Here is a 22040-nt window from a genome sequence, read left to right as displayed (position 1 = left end):
CTCAGACAGCAATCTCAGAGGCGATGGATTATGATGGCTTTCTGAAACAGAGGGTTGAGCTTGGAGCGTGTTTGCGTTAGATAGCTCGAGCAGACACGGTGGGGCGAGCACGCCCGAACTAGTGGCGAGAGCTGCAGCTGCTGCGATGACTGACAGCTCCAGGGAACTTTCATTGTGGATTGTCAACCAGGTTCCCTGGTTTGCAATTAATTAGCGGAAGCACAGCTTCATTGGCTGTATTCTTTGTCGAATTGGATGTTGATTGTCCTTTTTACGTGCAGCTGGGATGTCGTTTCTGCCATACACAGTCGCGGAGAGCTTTTGATATTTCCTGCATTTAGTCCCGCGATATCCGCAGCATCCTCTTTCCTCCCCTCCCTTTCCTCCCACCGACACGATCGATCGTTTGACAATGGCAAAAAAGTCTTCCATATCGCCAAACTTTGCGACCACAGCCGGCCAGCGCGAAAGCAATGCTAGTCCGCCTTGGTTGTCGGTGGGCAGGGCCATCGCATTGCTCCTCCTTGCTGCCGTATCCTCTCCGCTCTCTCAACGCGCCCTGGCTCCGGTTTACGGTTCGACACCCTCGAGCGCTTACCACCGTGCTGTAACCATTGCTGCCATCTTCACGGGCTCCATCCTAAGGCATCGTTTCCCACGATTCATTGGCCGACAGGACGCCAATTTTCTCCCGGCTCTTGCGTTTGCGATTCCGACCATCCAATTTTTCCTGTTCAAACAGAGTTCATCCCTGGGAAATCCAATTGGCCCCTTCGTGACAGAATTGGCGACCTTCTTCCCATTGCTATTGCTGTCCGTCTCCGCTTCTTCTGCGCTCCTCGGTGTTTTGCGTCTTCAGGATTATGGAGAGATAGTAGCTGAACATGCGCCTCTCATCGGTAGCCTGGTCCTGTATAGCTTCGGAGAGAAAGTTGCTCAGTCTGCTCTTTCGAAATTTATTGGGTCGAGCTTCCTCTTGACGTGCTCCGCGCTGCAGCTGGTAGTAGCGTTCCTATATGCTGCAACTCTTCCGTCGATATGGGTGCTCCTCGCTCTCCCGTCTCTGCTCTTCTCAGCGACTTCCAACGTGCACATGCCCTTTGACCGTACGACTGCGGTACTGAACTCCACCCTCCACGGGTACGGCTACAATCTCGTTGCTCGTCAAGAGTCGTTGACCGGTTATATTTCGGTCTTGGAAAACACGAAAACGGGTTTCCGTGCCATGAGATGCGACCATAGCCTTCTCGGCGGGGAATGGACGAAGACCCCAGCGGGCTACAATCCAAGGGCAAGAGATCCTATTTATGCTGTGTTTGCCATGCTCGAGGCAGTTAGACTGGTCGAACCTGATGATGGAAGCCGTGCGCGTGCGGACAAAGACAGCAGCGCACTCGTTATGTATGGGGTGCCAATTATATTGTATGATAACGACGTGTTCATGACCGGCTGACTTTTCTCTAGAGGACTTGGAATCGGGACCACGCCTTCTGCATTGATCAGCCATGGGATTGATACCACCATTGTCGAGATCGACCCTGTAGTGCACAAGTTCGCGACACAGTACTTCCACCTTCCCGCCAACCACACGCCCATCATCGAGGATGCGGTGACGTTCGTGCAGAAGGCCCAGAAAGAGCCGGAATCCCGCCGGTACGACTATATCGTGCATGATGTGTTTACAGGCGGTGCGGAGCCGGTAGAATTGTTCACGCTCGAATTCATGCAGGGACTGAACTCACTGCTCAAAGATGATGGTGTCATTGCAATTGTAAGTTTGGCTGCCGGATAGAATTTCCCCATTTGTTTTCTATGATTTAGAGACCGGCTTCGTGGATGTACCAAGACAAAACTGACATTTGGTCCAGAATTACGCCGGAAATCTCACCCTCCCGTCAGCGGGACTCGTCGTTCGCACGATCCAGACCGTGTTTCCCTCGTGCCGTATCTTCCGTGAAGACGAGGCCTCGAAGGAGTCGCCGACAGCAGACTTCTCCAACATGGTAGTTTTCTGCAAGAAATCAGCCGCACAGCCGCTGCGATTCCGACAGCCCACGCAAGCAGATTTTCTGGGCAGCAAGTCGCGCGAGTCGTACCTGTTGCCCAAACATGAGATTGACCCGGGCGTGTTCGAAGCCCTCGAGGCTCCTAAGAAGCAGCGCATCCTGAAAGTTGGGGAAACCGACATTCTGCAGGCGTACCATGCGCACAGTGCGCTGGGTCATTGGCAGATCATGAGGACAGTCCTTCCGGCCGAGATATGGGAAAATTGGTGAAGAGGTAGAGCTCCCATCAGCCGCGATATTCGAGAAAACGTCGCAGCGGTAGCGAGATTCAATGCTGTATTCTATTATTTATATCCAAGTCAATCGCGATATCTAATTTTAGTTCTTGTCGATCTCGACCTGTCACCTATATATTCTTAGATTATAGACCGAGACATAGATATAGACATAGATGTGATCTTCAGGTACAGTGAATAAATACGCAAATGTACCAGCATAAACTTGATAATTAAGCTAACAGATCATCAATACGAAGAAAAAAAGAAAGAAACGCCGGGTCAAGATCGTGCAACTAGGTAACTGTATCATTAATACCACCATCTAGACCACAGGCTTCCATACTAATAATAAGTAGGGTATCATAACATATTGTATTGTGAACCGGTACAGTTACAAGAAAAAAAGTGTTAAAATATGAAACATTTCCAGGGAGGCCAAAACGCAAAAAAGAAGGAAAGGTGCCACCAATCGCAACCTTCTCTGACTTCAGCCAAAGTTCTGGCGAACTTGCATTGCAAGATGTAGTAGGTAGATGCTTCTTTGTCTTGTCACAGCCTAAGTTAAGTGGAGGAGGATCCTGGAGCAGGACTACTGCGGGGGCTACCACCATGACCAGCATGACCAGGCTTCTTGACGAGGCCAGCGAAAAAGTTCGCCAGAGCCTGGTTGTGCGCCTTTTCATCGGCTGCAGAGCTCGACAAAGTCTCTCTCTTTGGCGTTCGATTGGCTTCCCGTTCCTTGTCCAAATGTCAGTGTCAAAGTATAAAAAGTCAGACACAGCTTCGTGGACTAACCTTCAGCTTCCTCAGCATGTCATCAGCATCGACCTGGATACCGCCCATGTTGAACTGCACCGGCCCGATGTGCTCATTCACCCGTCCGCTCTCATCCAGATTCGGCGACATTTCGAGCTGTTTGGGTATCTTCTTCGCGGCGCGGTCCTTCTCGTCTTCGGCCTTGAGTTGCTCCAAGACTTCCAATTGCTTGGCTAGGAACGTCTGCATGTCTTCTGTCTCGATCTCGATCTTGTTTCCATTGGCCTGGCTGTTGGCGTGAGCAGCCGACGAGTCACGCTTTGGATCCCGGATCGTCTGCTCATATATAACAACAGCACTCGTGCCGTCCTCTGGCGTCTCGCCATTTTCTTCCGGATCAGCAGTGCCCGGAGGATCCTGAATCTCAATCGACCAGGCGTTTCCGACACCTTCTATGTCGAACCCTTCCCGGATGATCCGGATTTTGCCCCAGGAATCCCAATTAGCGGGGACAAGGATCTTGTCTCTATCAATCACATTATGCTTAAGCGATTGCCGTTTTAAAAGCGAATGTATTCCCAGTGATGAATGAATCAGACTCTGTAGAGAGTTAGCCAGAAAAGGCGTCGTGTAAATGAGCGATGCACCGTCTGTGAAAGCAGAAGTCAGAGATGATCTGCATTAAGAGGACGAGAGGTAGCGACTCACGTTTCAGTAGAATTGTTCTCATAAACTGGAGGATAAAGTCAAACTCCTCTTCCCGCCAGCCGTGTTCTTTCTCCAGCTTCTCAATCTTGTCGGCCTGCAGAAACTCAGTCAATAAACCGACCAAAGAGAACCTTCGCGATACAGAATGCTTGTACACACCCCTTGGCAAACGACACATAATGGAACTCCTAGACCTTCATCCCACTCCCCTGGGCCCAGCGGTATCGTCACAGGCCCGCCTGAGTTTGGAACCCCGGTTCCTGACACATCCAATCCTCTCTTGCGATCCCTCCACTCGGTCATAACCTCTTCCATGACAAGCTTCGTCTCATCATCGAGTGAGATTAGGACGGACCGTAGCAAACGAATCCATTCACGCAACTCTCGAACCCAGGTCCACGGGGACGACCAGTCGAGTAGGATGACAATCAACGTCTCTGGAATGGTTTGTGGTGTCAAAAGCGGTCGAAGAAGGGGCGCAAAGGAGGCGGAAGGATCGGAGAGCAGATAAACAGAGACACGGGCCAGAATGTCTGTTGTCACAGAGCTCAGCAATCTTCAATACGGACAGGAGATTCACGCGCCCATAGGATTCAGGCTGATTGATTCATAGCAGGAAAATCACACCTTCTTGATCCGCATCCAGGACGTCTTGGTATGTATATCCTAGCGCAAATTCATTGGCGATCGGTGCTACCCTTCCTTTCTTCTTCTCGGTCGGCAACCTAGGATCTGACGGGTCTGTAGAAAGCGTCTCGAGGAATTCTCTCTGGCTTTCGGGAGTTCCTCCTGAGGACAGTGGGGAAATCGCATATCAGCATGGGTGACAATCACACCAAAAATGACCAGAAATATCGCGTAAAGGACAGGTCTGAAGTGACAAACCTAGGACTATCATATTCTTCTCTGGAAGGCGCTTCCCACTAGCAACGCTATCCAGCATGGAGGACCAGATATTCTTCTTGTTGCCATCTTTACTCGACGGCCTGCTACCAGCGCCGCCTTTGGAGCCGGAGTTTTGGCTCAATGTCGACAACCGTTGTCCGATCCCGACCATCTTGTGTCCACTCAGACCATGTCCAGCTCAAATATATCGATTAAAATTTGTGGAAAGAGTATTTCACGTGTATATGCGGTTATGACACGCAGTCCCGGAGGAAACGGTAGGCGGACACTTCAGTGAGGTTGGGTTCAGGGGAGGTCGCAGGTGACTTGGAGGATGCAACGCAAAGGAGATCTCGTGCAGAGCATATATGAACAAGAAGGAAGTACAGAGAAATACAGTCGTTTGCTGCTTGCCTCAAGAACTCCCTTCCGTTACGATTGGCGATCGTCGAAAGGCGAGCGTGTTTGCCGTAAACAGGACCTAGGCCATGGTTCCGAACCAGCGGACAAGGTTGCGTCAAACTAAGATGCGCGCTTGGGAGCCGCATCCCGTCCTTGATTTGCATGGGAGCTTCCGCGACGTCAACTATTTCCGCCAGCGGCTCTACAACTCCAGCGATTTGTCTTGCTAAGCAAACTTTTCTTCATTTGGATTTGGTTTTCAAACTTGGGGCTCTATGAATTCCATCCGCCAGATCCAGGCGCTGAATCAGCGCGAACTTGAGAATGCAGTGTACGTCCCTCCCACCAGATCGCCGTCTTCTCAGTTCACTCTTTGCTTAGTGGATGTACTGACGGTTTTGAGATAATCTGACAGACCGCCTGAAGCTTCATGGCATGCCGACTACCGCGATACCGCCTGGATCTACATCGGAGGTCTTCCGTATGACCTCTCGGAGGGCGACATCGTGACAATTTTTTCGCAATTCGGCGAACCCGTCCATGTTAATCTGGTCCGCGACAAAGAAACAGGCAAGAGTAGGGGCTTCGCATTTCTCAAGTACGAAGATCAGCGCAGCACGGATCTCGCAGTCGACAACCTCTGTGGTGCGACAGTGTTGGGGCGGATGCTGCGGGTTGATCATGTCAGATACAAGATGCGCGAGGACGAGGAAGAGAATAACGTGGCCGTGATGATGGGACAAGGCGCAGAGGAATCCAGAAGAGATGACGACACCGACACCGAGCGCAGGGAGCGAAGGCATCGCAGATCAAGAAGACACAGTGATGACACCGATGTGGAGGATCATGAACGTGAACGGCCCATGCTTAAAGAGGAGAAGGAGCTCGAAGAGCTGATGCGGGACCACGACGAAGAAGATCCCATGAAAGAATATTTGATCCAAGAGAAAAAGGAGGAAGTTGCTCGAGCACTGGAGAAACTGAAGAGCCGCAGCAGCAAGAAATCTTCGTACAGGCGAGATGACAGTCGTGAGCGATCTCATCGACACCGTCATCGGCATCACCACCGTCGCAGACACAGCGAGGACCGGTCTCGCTCTCGCTCTCGCGAGAGATCACGTCGAGACAGAGATACGTCGCCTTCTCACGAGAAGCCACTCAGAGAAAGATCATCATCTCGGCAGAGAACGTCATATAAGGACAGGTCTCGCTCTCGCTCTCGAGAGAGACCACGTCGAGACAGAGATACGTCTCCCTCTTACGAGAAACCACTAAGAGAAAGGTCATCATCTCGGCAGAGGACATCACATAGGGACAGGTCTCGCTCCCGAGACAGATACTACAGAGACAGATCGCGGACGAGGTCATTATCTCCCGATTACAGACGAGAGAGGCATAGAAGGGACCGTGACAGATGATCATCTGAAATTTCTCCAAAAGACTTCTAACATCCTACTATACATGCTATGCTTGCCTTTCTCATCAAGCATATCTAAAACAAAATCGCCACTTCGACTTACGTTCTGTAACAGGCTTTGCAACTCTCCGCGATTATGAATATCTCCAGGCCATCATGGCCTGATCTGCGGGGAGGGGATAGCCTGTGCTTTAGGGAGTCTGCTCCGCAGAGACTGGCAAAATATCCCTATTTGCGCAGAGGACCCTTGTCGACTCCCAATGTGTCGACTGCCGTCAGCAGCACCTGAAGAGAAGTCCGTTGTAACAGGGCAGTGAGGAGCGGGTGGATAAATAGATACCTCCAATCTTAAACCATTTCTTACAATGAAATATCTGCTCAACCACCTCCTAGATAACGTTTCCAACCCTCTCTGACACAGTAGCGCCTACCGTCCTCACCTTCACGAAGGACAAACTTCTCCCACCGACCTTCACGCCCAGCACTAATGACCAAGATCGTCTGATCATTTGTCCAGCCGATCACACCTTTTGATGGCCGTCCAAATGACGTCCCTAGAGGTGGGATGTACGGCGCCCCTGATGAGAAGTCGTCGCCAATTTCGAAATGCACACTTGCAAAAGAATATACGTCGGAGAATACCCGGGGAAGCAAAGGGATCTTTCCCAATATGCCCCATTTTTGATTGCTTCCTTCCTCTGATGGCGATGATGGCGACTGGCTCCGTCGCGAAAGAGCTCGTGGGTGGGGAAGGTCAAAGATATGCAGGGTAGATTTGTCGGAGGTGACCGCTAGCAGTGTGCTGGATGGTGAGATAGCAAGAGAAAATATCATTGCGTGATCCACGCCTCGTCGCAACTCGGCAATTTTGGCGCAATTGCTTGTAGAAAATACTCGGATCAAGGTGCCCTGTACTGCCGTTAAAGATTGATCTACAGTTCACAGCAGACTAGCATGCTTACAGCTTCACTTGCTGTAACTAGCACTTCCCCGTCTGGACTCAGGGCCATTGCTCTCAAAGGAGAGGTATGTGCTGGTATAATGCTGACATTTCCCGTTTCTAGTTCTACCTGCTGGACCTGTCCTGGAGATCGACCAGGAAAGGCCAGCAACTTCTTGCCTAGGCAGACCAGACCCAGCGGATTATCTGTCGTCTCAAACACAAACAGTTTCTGAGGAGGGGTCGAGAAGGCAAAAACGTGGATACTGTTGAGGAGAGCGACGACGATTCGCGATTTCGAGAGGCGTACTCGGAGTACGGAGGTTCGAAACTCGAGAGAGATAACCGCTTTCTGCTTCACGTCATCCCAGATGACCAGCTGCACACGGGCGTCAGCCACGACTAGAGATATTCACGGAATAGGAAAGCGTGTACTTTGTTCTGGGGGAACTTTGGTTGCTTTCCTCCTCCCACTATCGCCAAATAGTTGGACTGACCCAGCATCTCCGCCACGCCGATGCCAGCGTTGAAGTCTGAAGGACGGTCACCCAGACAGTTAGCGTCTCCTCTCTAGAACCCATAACGAAGTATCACTCTAGGTATCTGCACACCTCGAGACACCTTCAGCTCACATGGGTCCGCGTTGAAAACTGTCCATACCCGGTTGCCATCAGTTTCCTGTTCCTGAGATGATTTCAAGCAGGGCGGTAAAGGCGTCTTACCGCAGAAGCCGGTATCCAGCCCGACAGAGAAGCAGCTGCTGTCATTGTTGAAGGCAGCTGATAGAGAGACCGGCCCTGCCGAGTCATCAATCACCTGCCGTGTATTCATCAGTGTTGAGCTGGGGGCAGTGAGGTCGAGATCGCTCCCTTCCTGTGGTAGCGGAAATATGCGGAGGGCGAAGTGAACTCCCGCCGGAAAGACCCCAAATAAGCTGTTCGCCTGCCTGCACTCATGGACGCTCACATCCCATTGGCTCTACAGCAGCAGCTATAGAAACGTGGTCTTCAGCGATACTGGTTACTTGGCTATTCCTTGCAATTATCTAGACAGGTTTAGATATGAAAAATAAGGCAATCAGCTACTAAGCTAGGTCTAGTACCTGAGATATCTCTCTCCAACAGCAGACAGCTATTTACCAACTAGATTGCCTTGTGGTTCCACCACAAAATTTCTTCTTTTTCTCGTGTCCTGTAAGATAGCTGCGCGACTTGGACTCATCAACTAACTAAACAGCTAACCACGCAGCAGCATCTCGGTGCTGGCATAGTTCACTGAGCAGTTAAACTCAGACATTGTTGCGGGAGTTAGCTGCATGCTGCACGTGATTGGCCAGAGCGGGCTGCTCCGTGCCTTCCCCTCTGGACCTCCATGGAAAGGGGTAAGCGCAGGCAAGCAGCCGCGACTAGCTAGAGTAAGGCGCGCGACGGCTCCTTCCCCCCCCCTAAATGCTGAAGTGAACCACGCCGACCCTCCTTGTCCCCGTTCAGGAGAGCGCCCTGTCGCCAGCACGTCTTTTCTTCAGAGCTTCACGTCGCTGCCCGTCCTAGCTCCCTCTCCCTTTCCTCTTCGTTTGGGCCCTTATTGTCGTTTTCTCGTTTCCAATCCTTCTTGTCCGTTTCGACGCTCACCTTTTGCCCACCATGTCGTCCCCTCTGACTGCGGTATGTTTCACTTCTATGTCATTCTTTCCTCTTGCCAGACAACCCGAGATTTCACTCCCTGCCGGACATACCTTGTCAACGTTCCCCCCCTGCAATTTTGCTCCTTGCTGACTCTAACTGCTTGTCCTTTATTTATAGATTCGTCGCAAGAAAAATGTCAAGAAGGGTATCCAGTTCTGTTTGATGGTCTGCGGAGCCAGTGGAACTGGTAAGTTGAAGGAATCCACTACCCTGCAGGCCATTGGAGACTTGTCAGTTGACCACTGCTTTTCGCTTGGCGTTATCACAGGACGCACGACCTTTGTCAACACTCTCTGTGGGAAGAAGGTCCTGGACCACAAGGATGCAGACGATGCTGCGAACGCTCACGTTGAGGAGGGTGTTCGGATCAAGCCAGTCACAGTTGGTAGGTCTTGGGCCGTACAGGCTAAAAGAATTCCACTTCTTTCTTAGGAACTCATTGCTACCTGCAGATCTAGAACTTGACGAGGAGGGAACCCGGATTTCTCTTACCATTGTCGATACCCCCGGATTTGGTGACCAGATCGACAACGAGGCGAGGTACGCCAGTGGCCAGGATTCGCGTCGAAAGAAGAATGCGTTATGGCTAATATCTCGCCAGCTTTTCGGAGATTGTCGGATACCTCGAGCGCCAATACGACGATATTCTCGCTGAAGAGTCGCGAATTAAGCGTAACCCCCGCTTCAGGGACAACCGAGTCCATGCTCTCCTCTACTTCATCACCCCGACCGGCCATGGTTTGCGGGAGCTGGACATTGAATTGATGAAGCGGCTGTCCCCTCGTGTTAACGTGATTCCCGTCATCGGAAAGGCCGATTCTCTCACTCCCGCCGAGCTGGCAGAGTCCAAGAAACTGATCATGGAGGACATTGAGCACTACCGCATCCCCATCTACAACTTCCCCTACGACATCGAAGAGGATGATGAGGACACTGTCGAGGAGAACGCCGAACTCCGTAGTCTGATGCCGTTCGCGATTGTGGGTTCTGAGGACATTTTGGAAATCGGTGGTAAGAAGGTTCGGGCGAGACAGTACCCGTGGGGTGTGGTGGAGGTCGAGAATCCCCGTCACTCCGACTTCCTGGCCATCCGCAGCGCTCTTCTCCACAGCCATCTTGCCGACCTCAAGGAGATCACTCACGACTTCCTCTACGAAAACTACCGTACCGAGAAGCTCAGCAAGAGCGTGGATGGTGTGCCAGCGTACGTATCCTCTTGTTTTCCTCAAGTATCATGTGCGTGCTTGAGCTAATCACATGCAACAGCAACCAAGACTCTTCTATGAACCCCGAGGATCTGGCTACTCAGTCGGTCCGCTTGAAGGAGGAGCAGCTTCGCCGCGAGGAGGAAAAGCTTCGCGAAATCGAGCTCAAGGTGCAGCGCGAGATCAACGAGAAGCGCCAGGAGCTGCTGGCTCGCGAAAGCCAGCTTCGAGAAATCGAGGCGCGCATGCAGCGCGAGGCAAGCGCCCACCTTGCTGCCAACAGCAGCGAGTCGGTCAACGGAGAGTCTTAGAATATACCCCTGTGGACGAATGGATGTGGGGAGTGAAAGATGTCATGCCGGTTTTTATGCTACTAATGCTGGTGTGATGCACTCACTCTTGTCTATGATTCTGGGACCCGGAGAGCAGCTCGGGAGTGGGTGGAGCGGATACAGCGCTGGCCAGCGTTAACAAGAAAGGGAGGATACAGAGGTCTAGCCTATCGATATCCAACCGGTAGCGCAGACAACGCGACCCACCTGTGTTTCCACTTTTTGACGTTCTCTAGTGACTTTTCCTATTCTCTTCTTGAATGTCTTGTGCCTTGTTCTTTTTTTTTCTTTTTTTTCTCAGAGATCTTGTTTTTGAGCACCTGGGTGATAATATCCGGGTTGGAAATAACACCTTTTTAATGACTTAACCGTCACCTCCGAAGAATATTTCTCCCGGCATCTCCCTACCATTACTTTTCCTTTCTTATTTGCCTTCTCACTTGGTCCGCTCCCTCAGCTTTCCTTCGGTATCAAGATTTTCTCTCTCCTCAGCTTAGCAGTGCAAAGATTCCCTTTTCCTTCTGTTCTTGTCTTTATTCTGTTGTGGCAAAAAAACTTGTGTGATGTCTTCCTTCTTAACGTCGGACAGCCAAGGGCGAGGGAAGAAAAAGTATCTCAGTATTTAGTCCTCTAGCCTCGAATGCAGGTCAAGTAATGTCACTGGGGCGAGTCCTTCTAACGGGTCATTTGGCAGCATTTTGTTGTCAAATTTCCTTTTTTTTACTCTAGCATTTCCAGTTCATCATCCATTTGCAGCACTTTTCAAATTTTATAATCACTTTGCTGAAGTCGTGAAGTTTTGAAAAGAATGGGATTGTAATAATTAATGTACAGTAGGAGTGAGACTTCAAAAGGCTACTCCTGCTACTAATTACTAAGAATCTTAATTTTATACCTTGGTTTTTGTTTTCTTGGTTTGGTTTGGTTTGCTCTAGCTGTCTGTCTGTATGTGTGTGCTCCATGGTCCCACAAGAAGGAAACACTTCTCAGTAATTTAACAATATTTCGGAATGATAGTAGTACCCATTTTGTAATTGTTCGATTGTTCAATATCAAGGTCTTTCTTACACAGCACAATACAGAGGGATAAATCGATAGATAGATCGATAGATATAGGTTGGTAGGCAAGGTAGGTAGATAGACGGACGGAGGAGAGGGAGAGGGAGAGGGCGCGCGGGCTCGAGAGAGAGAGGATCACAAACAACAAGGACGGAACGGAAAGAAGAGAAGTAAGTATCGATACTAGGAAGGAAGAGGAAGCTTTAGCTTTACTGACTGCAGTGGTATAATATGATATGATATGATAATGATATGATATCATGGACATGGATATGGATATGGATGGATGGTTTCTCTCTTTTCTCTCTCTTTTTATCCATAGAGGATAGATGTGAGAGAGAGAGAAATCTGTCAGAGCACACAATACAGAGATACAGAGGAGCAGGGCAGAGGGAAAAGAGAAGAATACAATAACAGAAAAAAGGGTTGAGGGAAAAAAAATCAAATCAAAACAAAAAAACAAACAAATGCCATTTGCACTTCAGTGTACATAATAAACAACAAAAAAAATTTTTTAGAAAAAACAAACAATGCACGGCGCTTGGAGTGACAAGGAAAAATGGGAAAATGGAACACGAAAGGGGGAAAAATACTTATTAAATGGAGAAGGGGTGGGGGAGGAAAAGGCACAAAAAACAATGGATTGAAAACAGAACTTGTCGCCGCGCGAGAAGAGATGAAAACAGGATGGTATTCGCGATGCAAGATTTGTGGAAAAGAAGAAAAACAAAAAAACAAAATCCAATCCAGTAACAAACAGAATAGGGACTTTATCTACGGAGAGAGGGAAAAAAAAAGAAAAAAAAGTATAAGAACAAATTTCAGGTATCTCACACAGCTTGCCAAATCCTTCTTTTTCTAATTATCATTAGAACGTGGTTTGTTCCAGAAGTCCAGACTCGCTACTACATCTTCACCAGCTTCGTCTTCGTAGGCATACAGAATCTGCACGTAAACAGTCAGAAATAAATGGAATTCTGGCCAAAGATTCGGGCTGATCACATACCTCTCTCGTTGATGAATGCAACATGCGAATATTCTTACCCGTCATGATGTGAATCAGCTCACTCGTCTCAACGTGCCTGATCTCGATGAAGTTCGGTTCAAAGGCAAGTATATACGGATAGGACAGTGCAAAGGCATTGGGGTTGCCTTCCCACGAAATCTTCCAGTCAGGCCGGGCCCGCCATCCGTTGCGGTTGACAAAGAAGGAGAAATCGCTGTAGTTGAGAAGGAATTCTCCGTTCATTCGTTCAATGTGGATTGGCTTGACATTCTCTTTCCGTGCGACAAAATCAAGCGAAGTATCGGCCTGATCCAGAAGCGATTGACTTTCGGTCGTTTCAAGACTGACAACCTCAAAGCCTCGAGCACAGCCAACGCACAGCGTCGAACGAAGGAAGTGAACAGATGATGATTCTGCCGGGATGTAATATTCCTGGCGGTGCGGAGGTATGTTAGCAAGCATGTCCTAATGTCCAAGCCGAAGAACGAAACTGAACCAACCTTGAAGGGTTTCAAAGTATCCTGGCCTCCCTGGAACATCTTGCTGATGGCCGGCTTCTTCTTTCCCTTGGCGAGATTGTCCATAGGCTCGAACACCTTGATAGTAGTCGAGAGAGCAGAAGTCTTGACGGAGCATACCAAATGTCGTCCAAGCCCAATGCCAGCTTTGAAAAAGTTCGCGTGTCCCTGGATCTTCTTTGGCCGACGAGCCAGGGAGTTTTGGCCATCAGTTGCTTCTAGGGCCTCCATTGGATACGAACTGAGTGTCTTGTTAGATAAAACCAGAAGCAGCTGATACTCCTCTAGAGTATCAATCTGAGTAACCCCACTCGCGTCGAGCACTCTCCGTGGTTTAGCATTTTTATCTTTCGGCCAGCGATCCGCCACATATATGCCATTATCCGTGCCAATGACCAGTTTTCGACCACCATCTAAAGCCAAGTTAGCGAAATCCAGAAAAAAAATACTTCTGTCTCCCGAAACTCACCGATAGGCACCAAGCAATTGACTCGATTAACCGTGGTGAAGAAATTCTCACAAAGAACCGTCTTGGAGTAAAAGTTACTGTTCCGCTCTCTGAGCTTCCTTTGCTGCTCCTCCACCATCTCGATAAATTTCTTTCGCTGTTGGGGGGATGTAGCGTAGAGGGTCTGATCGTAACCTCCCTTGCCAAGATGCCTGAAAGTAATCGGTAGCCCATCTTTTGGAGTTGGAGGATTGTTGGTAGTCTTATTTCCTGGGATCAGACTCGATGACGGTCTTTTCGAGATTCCCAACTTTGGAATGACTTCATCCATCTGTGTAATGACGAGAAGCTCGAGAGGAATAGGCTTCCTGTAAACTCGGTACTCCTCTCGTTTGTTAACCACCTTAATGCGGACTAACAGAACGGCGTGATCGAAAAGATACACCGTAACTTCCGAACTGTCAGTTGGGGTTTTCTTGAAAGCCATCTTGGTGAGCATCTGACGATTCTCCTCGGTCAATTTCAGATCAACGTAGTCACCTGGCGCGAATTTCAACGCGGCGTTGAGTTGGACGAGATTGAAGTGGTTTTCCGCCTTCCCACTTTCGGTGTTGACTCTCTGCAGGAAATCTTTGATCAACCCGATTGCCTTGGGGATGTCTTGCTTGTCCGGGTTATCGTCGGCGGTGTACTTGAGGACTTGTTCGAGAAGGAGAGGGTATCTGGCCAAGCGCGTCGTTGGCTTGGTCAAGTAACCGTTCAATTCCAGTTTACGAGACTCCTTGAGACGCTCTGTCTCTTCCACGAATCGAGCAAATGCTGGGTTCGAAGCCTTCTCCTTTTCGAATTCGTACTTGCCGTACAGCTGATTCGCGCCGTATTTGATGAATGGGTCGAACTTGGGGACATGTTGAAGGAAGATGTCACCAATCGTCCGGACAACGTGACTTTCTTTCTGCCTGGCATTCAGAGCTTCGCAGAGGCCCGAATTGACTTTCAAGACTTCCAGGCAGTTACCAAACACGGTTCGAATGAATTTCTCTCGCCGATGCTCCGGGATCGGGGAGAGATTGGTGTTGCCGGCCGAGCGTAGAGGCCTCATCCAGAAATCTCGCAAATATTCGAGATCCTTCACGAAATCACGCTCAGTATACATGATCTCGAAAATAATTTCCTGGCGTTTCTTCTCTCGGTCATCGATGCTGTCCGCGACTTCCTTGGGGACCATGTTGATCCAGAGCCTCTGATTCTCGTTTTCATCATCACCATGGAGACTACCCTTGGAGGAAGAGGATCGCAGACCGGACTGAGGCTTCAAGTTCAACCGGGCCTGCTGTTCAAGTCTCCTGGGACAAGCAATGGAATAGCAGAGATTGTCGCGCGTGCACGTAGGAGAGTAGCACTCGGTCAATAGCGTGAAGACACCGTTGACTTCGGAGCTCGGGGCCTCTTCTGTCAGGGTTTCTTTGAACTGATAGATCTCCACGTGCGAATCTCGGAGACGATGGTCGTACGTCACATCATGGAAGAATTTTTGGGCATCAAGAGCACGTCCCAGAAGAAGAGCGAGGTTTCGATCGTTCGTTTTGATGATGTAGGCGATCAAATCCACCGCCTCAGCACCTGAAAATGCATTTTGGTACGACAGGCCGTTTTTCTGTCGCTCCCCCAGTGGAATCCTCTCTCGAAAAACATCTGCAACACGGGAGAGCAAGGCCGGGTAGACCAGGGGTTTTCTACTGCGATGAGGCGGAGCTGCCGTCGTTGCAGTTGAATTGGTCGATTGACTGCTCGATTTCTGGACTGGTTTGCTCTGCATGCTCATAGTTCGATCCCCAGCGATGGTTGACGCCATGGACATGGTGCGAGATGTCACCGACGCTTCACTCGGACGCCGCGCCCGGAAAGCCCCATCGTGGTTGCTTTCAGCCTCCCCTGCCGGTTGCTGCTGCTGCTGCTGCTGCTGCTGCTGTTGGTGTGCTAGCTCGGGGCCGGACGGGGGCCGTCGGTTGGGGATCACTCTGCCGGTCATGGTAGTCTGAGCATAATCACGATCGGTCGAGTAGGAGCTGAGCGACATGGCGCGTTCATTGCTGTGCCTTTCCGGAACAGGTCGCCCTTGAGGAGTTCTCGCCACAGAGGACTGATACGGCTGTTGCCGGAAAACATTGGCCGTGCTTGGGGGCGGCTGGTACGACGGTGGTCCGCCCATTCTTGCCATCGAACGCGATCGGTAGGCGTCGGAATTCAAGGCTGGAGGAGGACCCGGACGGCTTTGCGGTTGGGGGGTTGGATACTGGGGTACGGGGCCGGGTCTGGCATCCAACCGCTGTGGCTGCGGATACTGCGAGCGTCCAGGATAAGGTCGTGGAGAAGCCTGAGATGACGACGCGGGTCCATTTGGTTGTCCGTAGCCATTGGCAGCGGTTGATCTGTAGTCACTTTGCATCTGTCGGACTGGCGGTGCCGGGCCCCTCTGCATCTGGGGGGGAGGGACATTGGAACTCATCGTGTGCGCCCGATCATGGTTGAACTGAGGGGTTTGCGATGTCATTGTCTGCGACCGACCCGGGGGCGGAGCTCCGCCAAAGATCTCGGAAAAGGCAGCATCACGCTGGTGGGAGGAAGAGGAGGAGGATGTATATGGGTTGGGCATGGGCCGGTAGTTCCGACCCTGCTGGGAGCCCAGATCAGCCATGTCGCACCGAAGTCTTCCGAGACAGCAGTATCACTATCAGCAACGATCAAGCTGGCGATATCGAGGGCACGTAGGATAGCAAAACGGATCGAATGGGTCGCGGAGAGGGGTCACATGCAGGACTCTTGATAAGAGCCCGGATGAATCGAGACCGGGAGGAGCGAAGAACGAGGGTCGAGAGCGGGAGGAAGGATGGATGGCAACAGGGACCCTAGCACAAGGGCGATTTCAGCGCAGAATCATGCCTCAGACGCGGGCTGAGGGCTCGAGGAGGACGGCAGAGGAGAGAGGCGGCCTCGAGATCGAACGACCGATGATGGGCGCAAGGAGCCGTGGGCGCAACCGCAGAACAGGGCGCCTGCAGTCATACCCTCAGCATCCTTCAGAGGCGGTCGAGCAGGCTCAATGGAGCGAGCAGGCGCAAGTCAGGCGAGCACGAGGTGGGCGGATGAGGAACGGGATGTTTGGGGAGGATTGGAGCGTGGGCGAGGTGAGGTGAGGGCGAGGTGATTCGTAGCAGGTGGTCCGTGATGGAAAAGCACGCACGGGGTTGGAACTTGTGTTGGCGCAGGCTGGGCTAGCCCCGTACGGCGGCCCGGGCGAGCAACTTGGAAGTTTCCGGGCCCAACGGCTTCCGCTCCCAGGCAGTGGCATCACCGCCGTCCTGCTGCTGTATCTTCTGTTTTCTCTCGCGATTTTACTACTGCTGTCCTGGCCCACGCCCGTCAAATCGGCCTGTGGATGAAGTGCCGCGGTTCGACACCCCCCTTTGTGCCGTGGCCAGCCTGTCCAGCGGCAGTCGACCTCTTCGACCTCGTTCTCAGCACACGTCAGACACAGTAAGAGCACCGCAGTGCAGTCTCTACGGTCCATTTCTGTCGAACGAACGGTTCTTCCACCATGGCGGACAGCGAGTATTCACCCAAGTTCGCCCCCTTCTTCTCCTTTGTAGGTTCCCTCCACAGCGTCTTATCCTCTGCGAGCTGCCACTGACTTGATACGACAGGCGGGGATTGCCGCTGCAGTAAGTCCCTGATCGACGCCAGCCTGCGAGACGCAATGGTGCTAACACGCTCGAAGATGATCTTCGGGTGTATGTCGAGGCTTCCACCGTCCCCGCGCACTAGGACTTAACCACTCACGAAGCACAGCAATGGGCGCAGCGTATGGGACAGCCAAGTCCGGGATTGGAATTGCGGGAGTGGGCACATTCCGGCCTGACTTGATCATGAAGGCATGAGGACCTGCTGCAGAGCACAGAAGGCATGCTGACTGGCGGCAGTCGTTGATCCCGGTGGTTATGTCTGGTATTATTGCGGTCTACGGTCTCGTCATTGCGGTGCTCATCGCTGGAGCCGTGCAGCCGCCTCCCAGCGCGCATCTGAGCCTGTATACGTATGTGTCCAAGGGCCTGAATCTCGAGACGATGGTGGATATTTATTCTCGGTTGATTTAGGGGTTTCATGCATCTCGCAGCCGGCCTTTCGGTCGGGTTGGCTGGTGTGGCAGCCGGATACGCGATCGGGATCGTAGGAGACGCAGTAAGATTCCCGATGACCTCTTTGATGCTACGACTGGTGCTGACGGCGGGTTGAGGGTGTGCGGGCATACATGCAACAATCGCGCGTTTACGTGGGAATGATCTTGATTCTGATTTTTGGCGAAGTGCTTGGGCTCTACGGGTAGGACCCCTGTCCTTTCTGCATGCACTCCGCAGAACTGCCGCTGACTGGGTCTAGGCTGATTGTCGGCCTCATTCTCAACTCCCGCAGCTAAGGGTGATTGATCAGCTCGCTTGAAGATTGTTTGGCGTATCTATCTTGCGAAACTGGGCGTAGCAACACTCATGCTGATAACGCTCCGCACCGCGTGGGTGGGAGTCTAGATCAGACGGAAGCAGAGGGAATCTGCGAGTGGTGGATGCCAGGGGTACTTCTTCAGGATAATTCCTCCGTGTACTAGGTAGAGAACGGGCCTTTCTCGGCTGGCGCGGGAGTCTGCTTCTCAGCGTGATGGCATAGATTCTGTCTTATTGCAAGCATACAGCGTAATGATATGATTTCTGCATTTGGTTGCCTTAATGCTTCTCTTAATGCTTCTCTGTGTGTCTGGTCTGGCGTAAGGATGACTTCGGAGAGTATCTCCCTCTCCCTCAGCAGCATGACCCAATCAAGCCCCAGAGACGATGTTGGTTGACTGTTTCGAGCGATCTGGAGGCGGAGAAGACAGTAGTCGGGCGGCCCCGCTAATACGACGTACGTCAGAGCCCCAACGGGATCTCCAAGCTAGCTGAGACAGCTCGAGTGTCACGGCCGACTCGCAGCCCCTCATCATGCCAGGTCTGTATGCCTCGCCCCTTGCTGGCCTGCCCGTCACGTCAATTGAATGGCCTCGCCTGTGCCTCTGATCCCGGGCTTGCTCTCTGGCAGACGCAATTGGCTTCCCTTTCCCCAGTGTCCGAACTTTTTTTCTGGCGTCCGTTTCCCCGTGGTGAGACATGACCTCTAGCTGTCGCAATGGCTACGGAAACAGTCCAAGCTACGACACATGATGGTGTTCACGGCCAGTTGATCGCTTCCGAATCGCAGACGAGGGTCGACGAGAAAGAGGGAGACCTTGGAACTTCCGCTGTGCCCGTGTCCCAGGCCTCAGAAAACCCGGAGACAAGGCAGCTGGGAATCGCCTCTCGAAGCCTCAAAATCGATGATTTTGAGCTCATCAAGACGCTGGGAACCGGTATGTTCGTTTGGGATGTTAATTCCTTTCCCGACTAATGTCAGCAGGGACCTTTGCCCGGGTATGGCTCACGCGCCTGAAAGACGGCAGCCAAAATGACAATCGAGTCTATGCGTTGAAAGTCCTGCGCAAAGCTGACAGTAAGGAGCTTCACTCAGAAGCTGTCTCCGTCGAGACATAAAAGAATTAATGGGTCCTTCCTTTCTTGACAGTTATCAAGCTCAAACAAGTCGAGCATGTGCGCAACGAGCGTAAGACCCTCGCGGCTGTCGCCGGCCATCCATTCATAACCACTCTGGTCACAACATTTTCGGACGACCAATGCCTGTACATGGTGGTATGTAGACAGACAGAGTTTCCTGCCTGGCGACAGCTTTCTAACCGATTGCAGTTGGAGTATTGCCCCGGGGGCGAGATATTTAGCTTTCTACGACGTGCACGACGGTTCAACATGGCGACCTCGAGATTTTATGCTGCCGAGATCACGCTCACGATCGAGTATCTGCACGATGTTCAAGGCGTCGCGTACCGCGACCTCAAGCCCGAAAACATCCTTCTCGACGCAGATGGACACATCAAACTGGTCGACTTTGGCTTTGCGAAGCAGGTGAACGATCGCGAGACGTACACGCTCTGCGGGACACCCGAGTACCTCGCTCCGGAGGTGATACACAACAGCGGCCACGGGCTGGCGGTGGATTGGTGGGCGCTGGGGATCCTGATCTACGAGTTTCTGGTCGGCCAGCCGCCGTTTTGGGACCAGAACCCCATGCGGATCTACGAGCAGATCGTCGAGGGACGTATCCGGTATCCGCCGAACATGCCTCCGGCCGCCGTGAATATTGTCTCGCAGCTGTGCCAGACGAACCAGGCGGCGCGGCTGGGGCACATCATGGGCGGGGCCAGGAAAGTCAAGGAGCATCCTTTCTTCGACGGGATCAACTGGGATGACCTGTACCACCGTCGAGTCAAGGGGCCCATCATTCCGCGGGTAGACCATCCGGCCGACGCGGGCAATTTCGAAGAATACCCTCCGCCTCCGGATCCGAGGACGCTGAGTATCTACACGGATGAGATGAAGGAGAAGTACGAGCCGTTTTTCAGTGATTTTTAGTCGCGTCAACGCATTTCCTGATTTACATTTATCTTCTTGCCTTAATGATTGGTGATCTACTGATTGATAATACTGGATATATATTGACAATATTCCCATTTTATGCCGGTGTTTTCAGTCATGTTGAGTCGTATTTTTCATCGTTCATCGCTCATCATTGATCCTTTTTGGTTGGATATCTTGTCATTCAATGCACAGGAATGGGTTGTAGCTGTTGTCTTTTCTTTCTTCTTCCTTTCCCCTCTCGAAAAATGACCATGGTGAAAACAAAAGGAGAAAAAAGTGGAATTGGGATGTTGTTGGAACTGGATGATGTTGATGGATTTGTTTGATACTGGCCTATATTACCTATCTATATATCTCAGGAAAGCAGGCAGGCAGGAAGGTCAAGTATGTAATGTATATACTACATACATACATACATACATGCATGCATGCATGGATAATGCAGGACTGTTCGTTGGATATTCACCTCTTTTCTCTCGAGAGAGAAAGAGAATATTAATCAATGAGTAAATGAGAGTCAGAATGGAACAGAAGAACCACTAATTAATTAAAATACAATCATCGTGACTGTTCACTTCCAGCCATGTTATTTTCAAATATTTATTTTATTTATCTATTAGGGACTCGAGTTCTAGTGGTCTAGTCCAGAAAAAAAGAGGGAAAAGCATAGTCCAGCCATACTCATCGCTTGCGTCGATATATATCTGTGTAGATATATATCAGATCCGTGTTGCTGCAACGTTCCATAATAATTATTAATAGGTAGGTATCATCTCTAGCAGTCTATAAATGTAGCTAAATCTAGCCATCTTTTAATTTAATTTATGCCTGCATAAAGAAGTTCTTCTAAAAATACATCCATCCTATTTCTTTCTTTAAGCTCTTTGATTGATGTTCTGAAACTTCCATGGTAACAGATGGATGTTGAGCGCACTGGAATCTTCCGACAATAATATATCTAATATATCTATCTATCTATCAGTCATGACATAACATGACATTGCTTTGATTTGCTTTGATTGATTCGATCTGATATGTACATATGACCCGATATGATTCCATTATCCTCTTTTTTTTTTACCTTCCCATATCCTTCTTTTTAAATCCTTTATTTAAATCTTTCTTTATTTCATTCCGATCGAATAACAAAACAAGAAATCGATCAATCAACACACACACACACACACACACAAAAAAAAAGCCCCCAAGACAAAATCCATAGCATACCATAGCAATAAGATTAGATTACATAACCAACCCGCCTTTTTATGTAGTTAACCAGTCATACGAGTAAAATAATAATATGGATAATACAAGAACGCCTTCCTAATGCTCTGCTCGCGTTGGATCCATCCGTCATAAAACCTGACGGATAATGAGGATGAGGATGATGACAAGGTAGATAGACAAGGAAGAAGGAAGATAAGGTAATAATTAATGTGTCAGATCAGATCAGATCAGATCAGATCATACAGCCCAAGTCCAAGTCTGAGTCCAAATCTCTGAGTCTGAGTCAATGTCATCATCATACTATGATCAAGTCTTCGTATCCAGACATGTTCATGTTTAAATGATGCTGACTGTGACCGATGCTGACAGACTGACTGTAGACCAGAGGATAGATAGATTGGAAACAGGAAACGACCGCCTTGGGTCGAAGAGAACCTCTCTTTCCTAGATGATATCGTGCGACAGAGGGAAATTCTTATCACTCGGCGGGAGAGAAATAGACGCATCATCATATCATATCAGAATGGTCACGTTGTGCTGTTGCCGTCCAGGTCGAAGTCAAGAACACTTCTCGCATAGTCGTCAGGGCAAGAGTGCTACGCAGGTAGATA

The 22040-nt window shown here is 50.4% G+C and overlaps 7 protein-coding genes across 7 annotated transcripts; 4 read left to right on the top strand and 3 right to left on the bottom strand.

Moving 5' to 3' along the window:
- Nucleotides 1-412: 412 nt before the first annotated feature.
- On the top strand, nucleotides 413-2276 carry T310_4182 (uncharacterized protein; the record flags this gene model as incomplete). Its single annotated transcript, XM_013472941.1, has 3 exons — nucleotides 413-1422; nucleotides 1465-1771; nucleotides 1869-2276. 3 exons carry the CDS (start codon nucleotides 413-415, stop codon nucleotides 2274-2276), a joined length of 1725 nt encoding a protein of 574 aa, XP_013328395.1.
- Nucleotides 2277-2845: 569 nt separating this feature from the next.
- On the bottom strand, nucleotides 2846-4805 carry T310_4181 (Dynein family protein; the record flags this gene model as incomplete). Its single annotated transcript, XM_013472940.1, has 6 exons — nucleotides 2846-3022; nucleotides 3080-3690; nucleotides 3749-3842; nucleotides 3908-4281; nucleotides 4376-4489; nucleotides 4634-4805. The coding sequence occupies 6 exons, from the start codon at nucleotides 4803-4805 to the stop codon at nucleotides 2846-2848; spliced, it is 1542 nt and encodes a 513-aa protein (XP_013328394.1).
- A 505-nt stretch (nucleotides 4806-5310) lies between these two features.
- T310_4180 (RNA binding domain protein) lies at nucleotides 5311-6453 on the top strand (the record flags this gene model as incomplete). Its single annotated transcript, XM_013472939.1, has 2 exons — nucleotides 5311-5366; nucleotides 5451-6453. 2 exons carry the CDS (start codon nucleotides 5311-5313, stop codon nucleotides 6451-6453), a joined length of 1059 nt encoding a protein of 352 aa, XP_013328393.1.
- A 377-nt stretch (nucleotides 6454-6830) lies between these two features.
- On the bottom strand, nucleotides 6831-8159 carry T310_4179 (Phosphatidylinositol 3,5-bisphosphate-binding protein; the record flags this gene model as incomplete). The annotated part of the gene is made up of 4 exons (XM_013472938.1): nucleotides 6831-7361; nucleotides 7415-7794; nucleotides 7890-7962; nucleotides 8115-8159. 4 exons carry the CDS (start codon nucleotides 8157-8159, stop codon nucleotides 6831-6833), a joined length of 1029 nt encoding a protein of 342 aa, XP_013328392.1.
- Nucleotides 8160-9035: 876 nt separating this feature from the next.
- T310_4178 (Septin) lies at nucleotides 9036-10593 on the top strand (the record flags this gene model as incomplete). The annotated part of the gene is made up of 5 exons (XM_013472937.1): nucleotides 9036-9056; nucleotides 9195-9462; nucleotides 9536-9617; nucleotides 9679-10281; nucleotides 10344-10593. The coding sequence occupies 5 exons, from the start codon at nucleotides 9036-9038 to the stop codon at nucleotides 10591-10593; spliced, it is 1224 nt and encodes a 407-aa protein (XP_013328391.1).
- Nucleotides 10594-12531: 1938 nt separating this feature from the next.
- T310_4177 (Rho guanyl nucleotide exchange factor) lies at nucleotides 12532-16343 on the bottom strand (the record flags this gene model as incomplete). Its single annotated transcript, XM_013472936.1, has 4 exons — nucleotides 12532-12618; nucleotides 12680-13111; nucleotides 13180-13610; nucleotides 13667-16343. 4 exons carry the CDS (start codon nucleotides 16341-16343, stop codon nucleotides 12532-12534), a joined length of 3627 nt encoding a protein of 1208 aa, XP_013328390.1.
- A 2516-nt stretch (nucleotides 16344-18859) lies between these two features.
- Nucleotides 18860-20193, top strand: T310_4176 (Non-specific serine/threonine protein kinase; the record flags this gene model as incomplete). Its single annotated transcript, XM_013472935.1, has 4 exons — nucleotides 18860-19079; nucleotides 19127-19219; nucleotides 19292-19416; nucleotides 19471-20193. 4 exons carry the CDS (start codon nucleotides 18860-18862, stop codon nucleotides 20191-20193), a joined length of 1161 nt encoding a protein of 386 aa, XP_013328389.1.
- Between the last annotated feature and the right edge of the window lie 1847 nt (nucleotides 20194-22040).

Source organism: Rasamsonia emersonii (assembly GCF_000968595.1).
Source record: "Rasamsonia emersonii CBS 393.64 chromosome Unknown ctg1118621760098, whole genome shotgun sequence".
NCBI classification, from domain to species: Eukaryota; Fungi; Ascomycota; class Eurotiomycetes; order Eurotiales; family Trichocomaceae; genus Rasamsonia; species Rasamsonia emersonii.
Note: the sequence above shows the minus strand (reverse complement) of the source record. Positions and strands in the feature narration are given on the sequence as shown.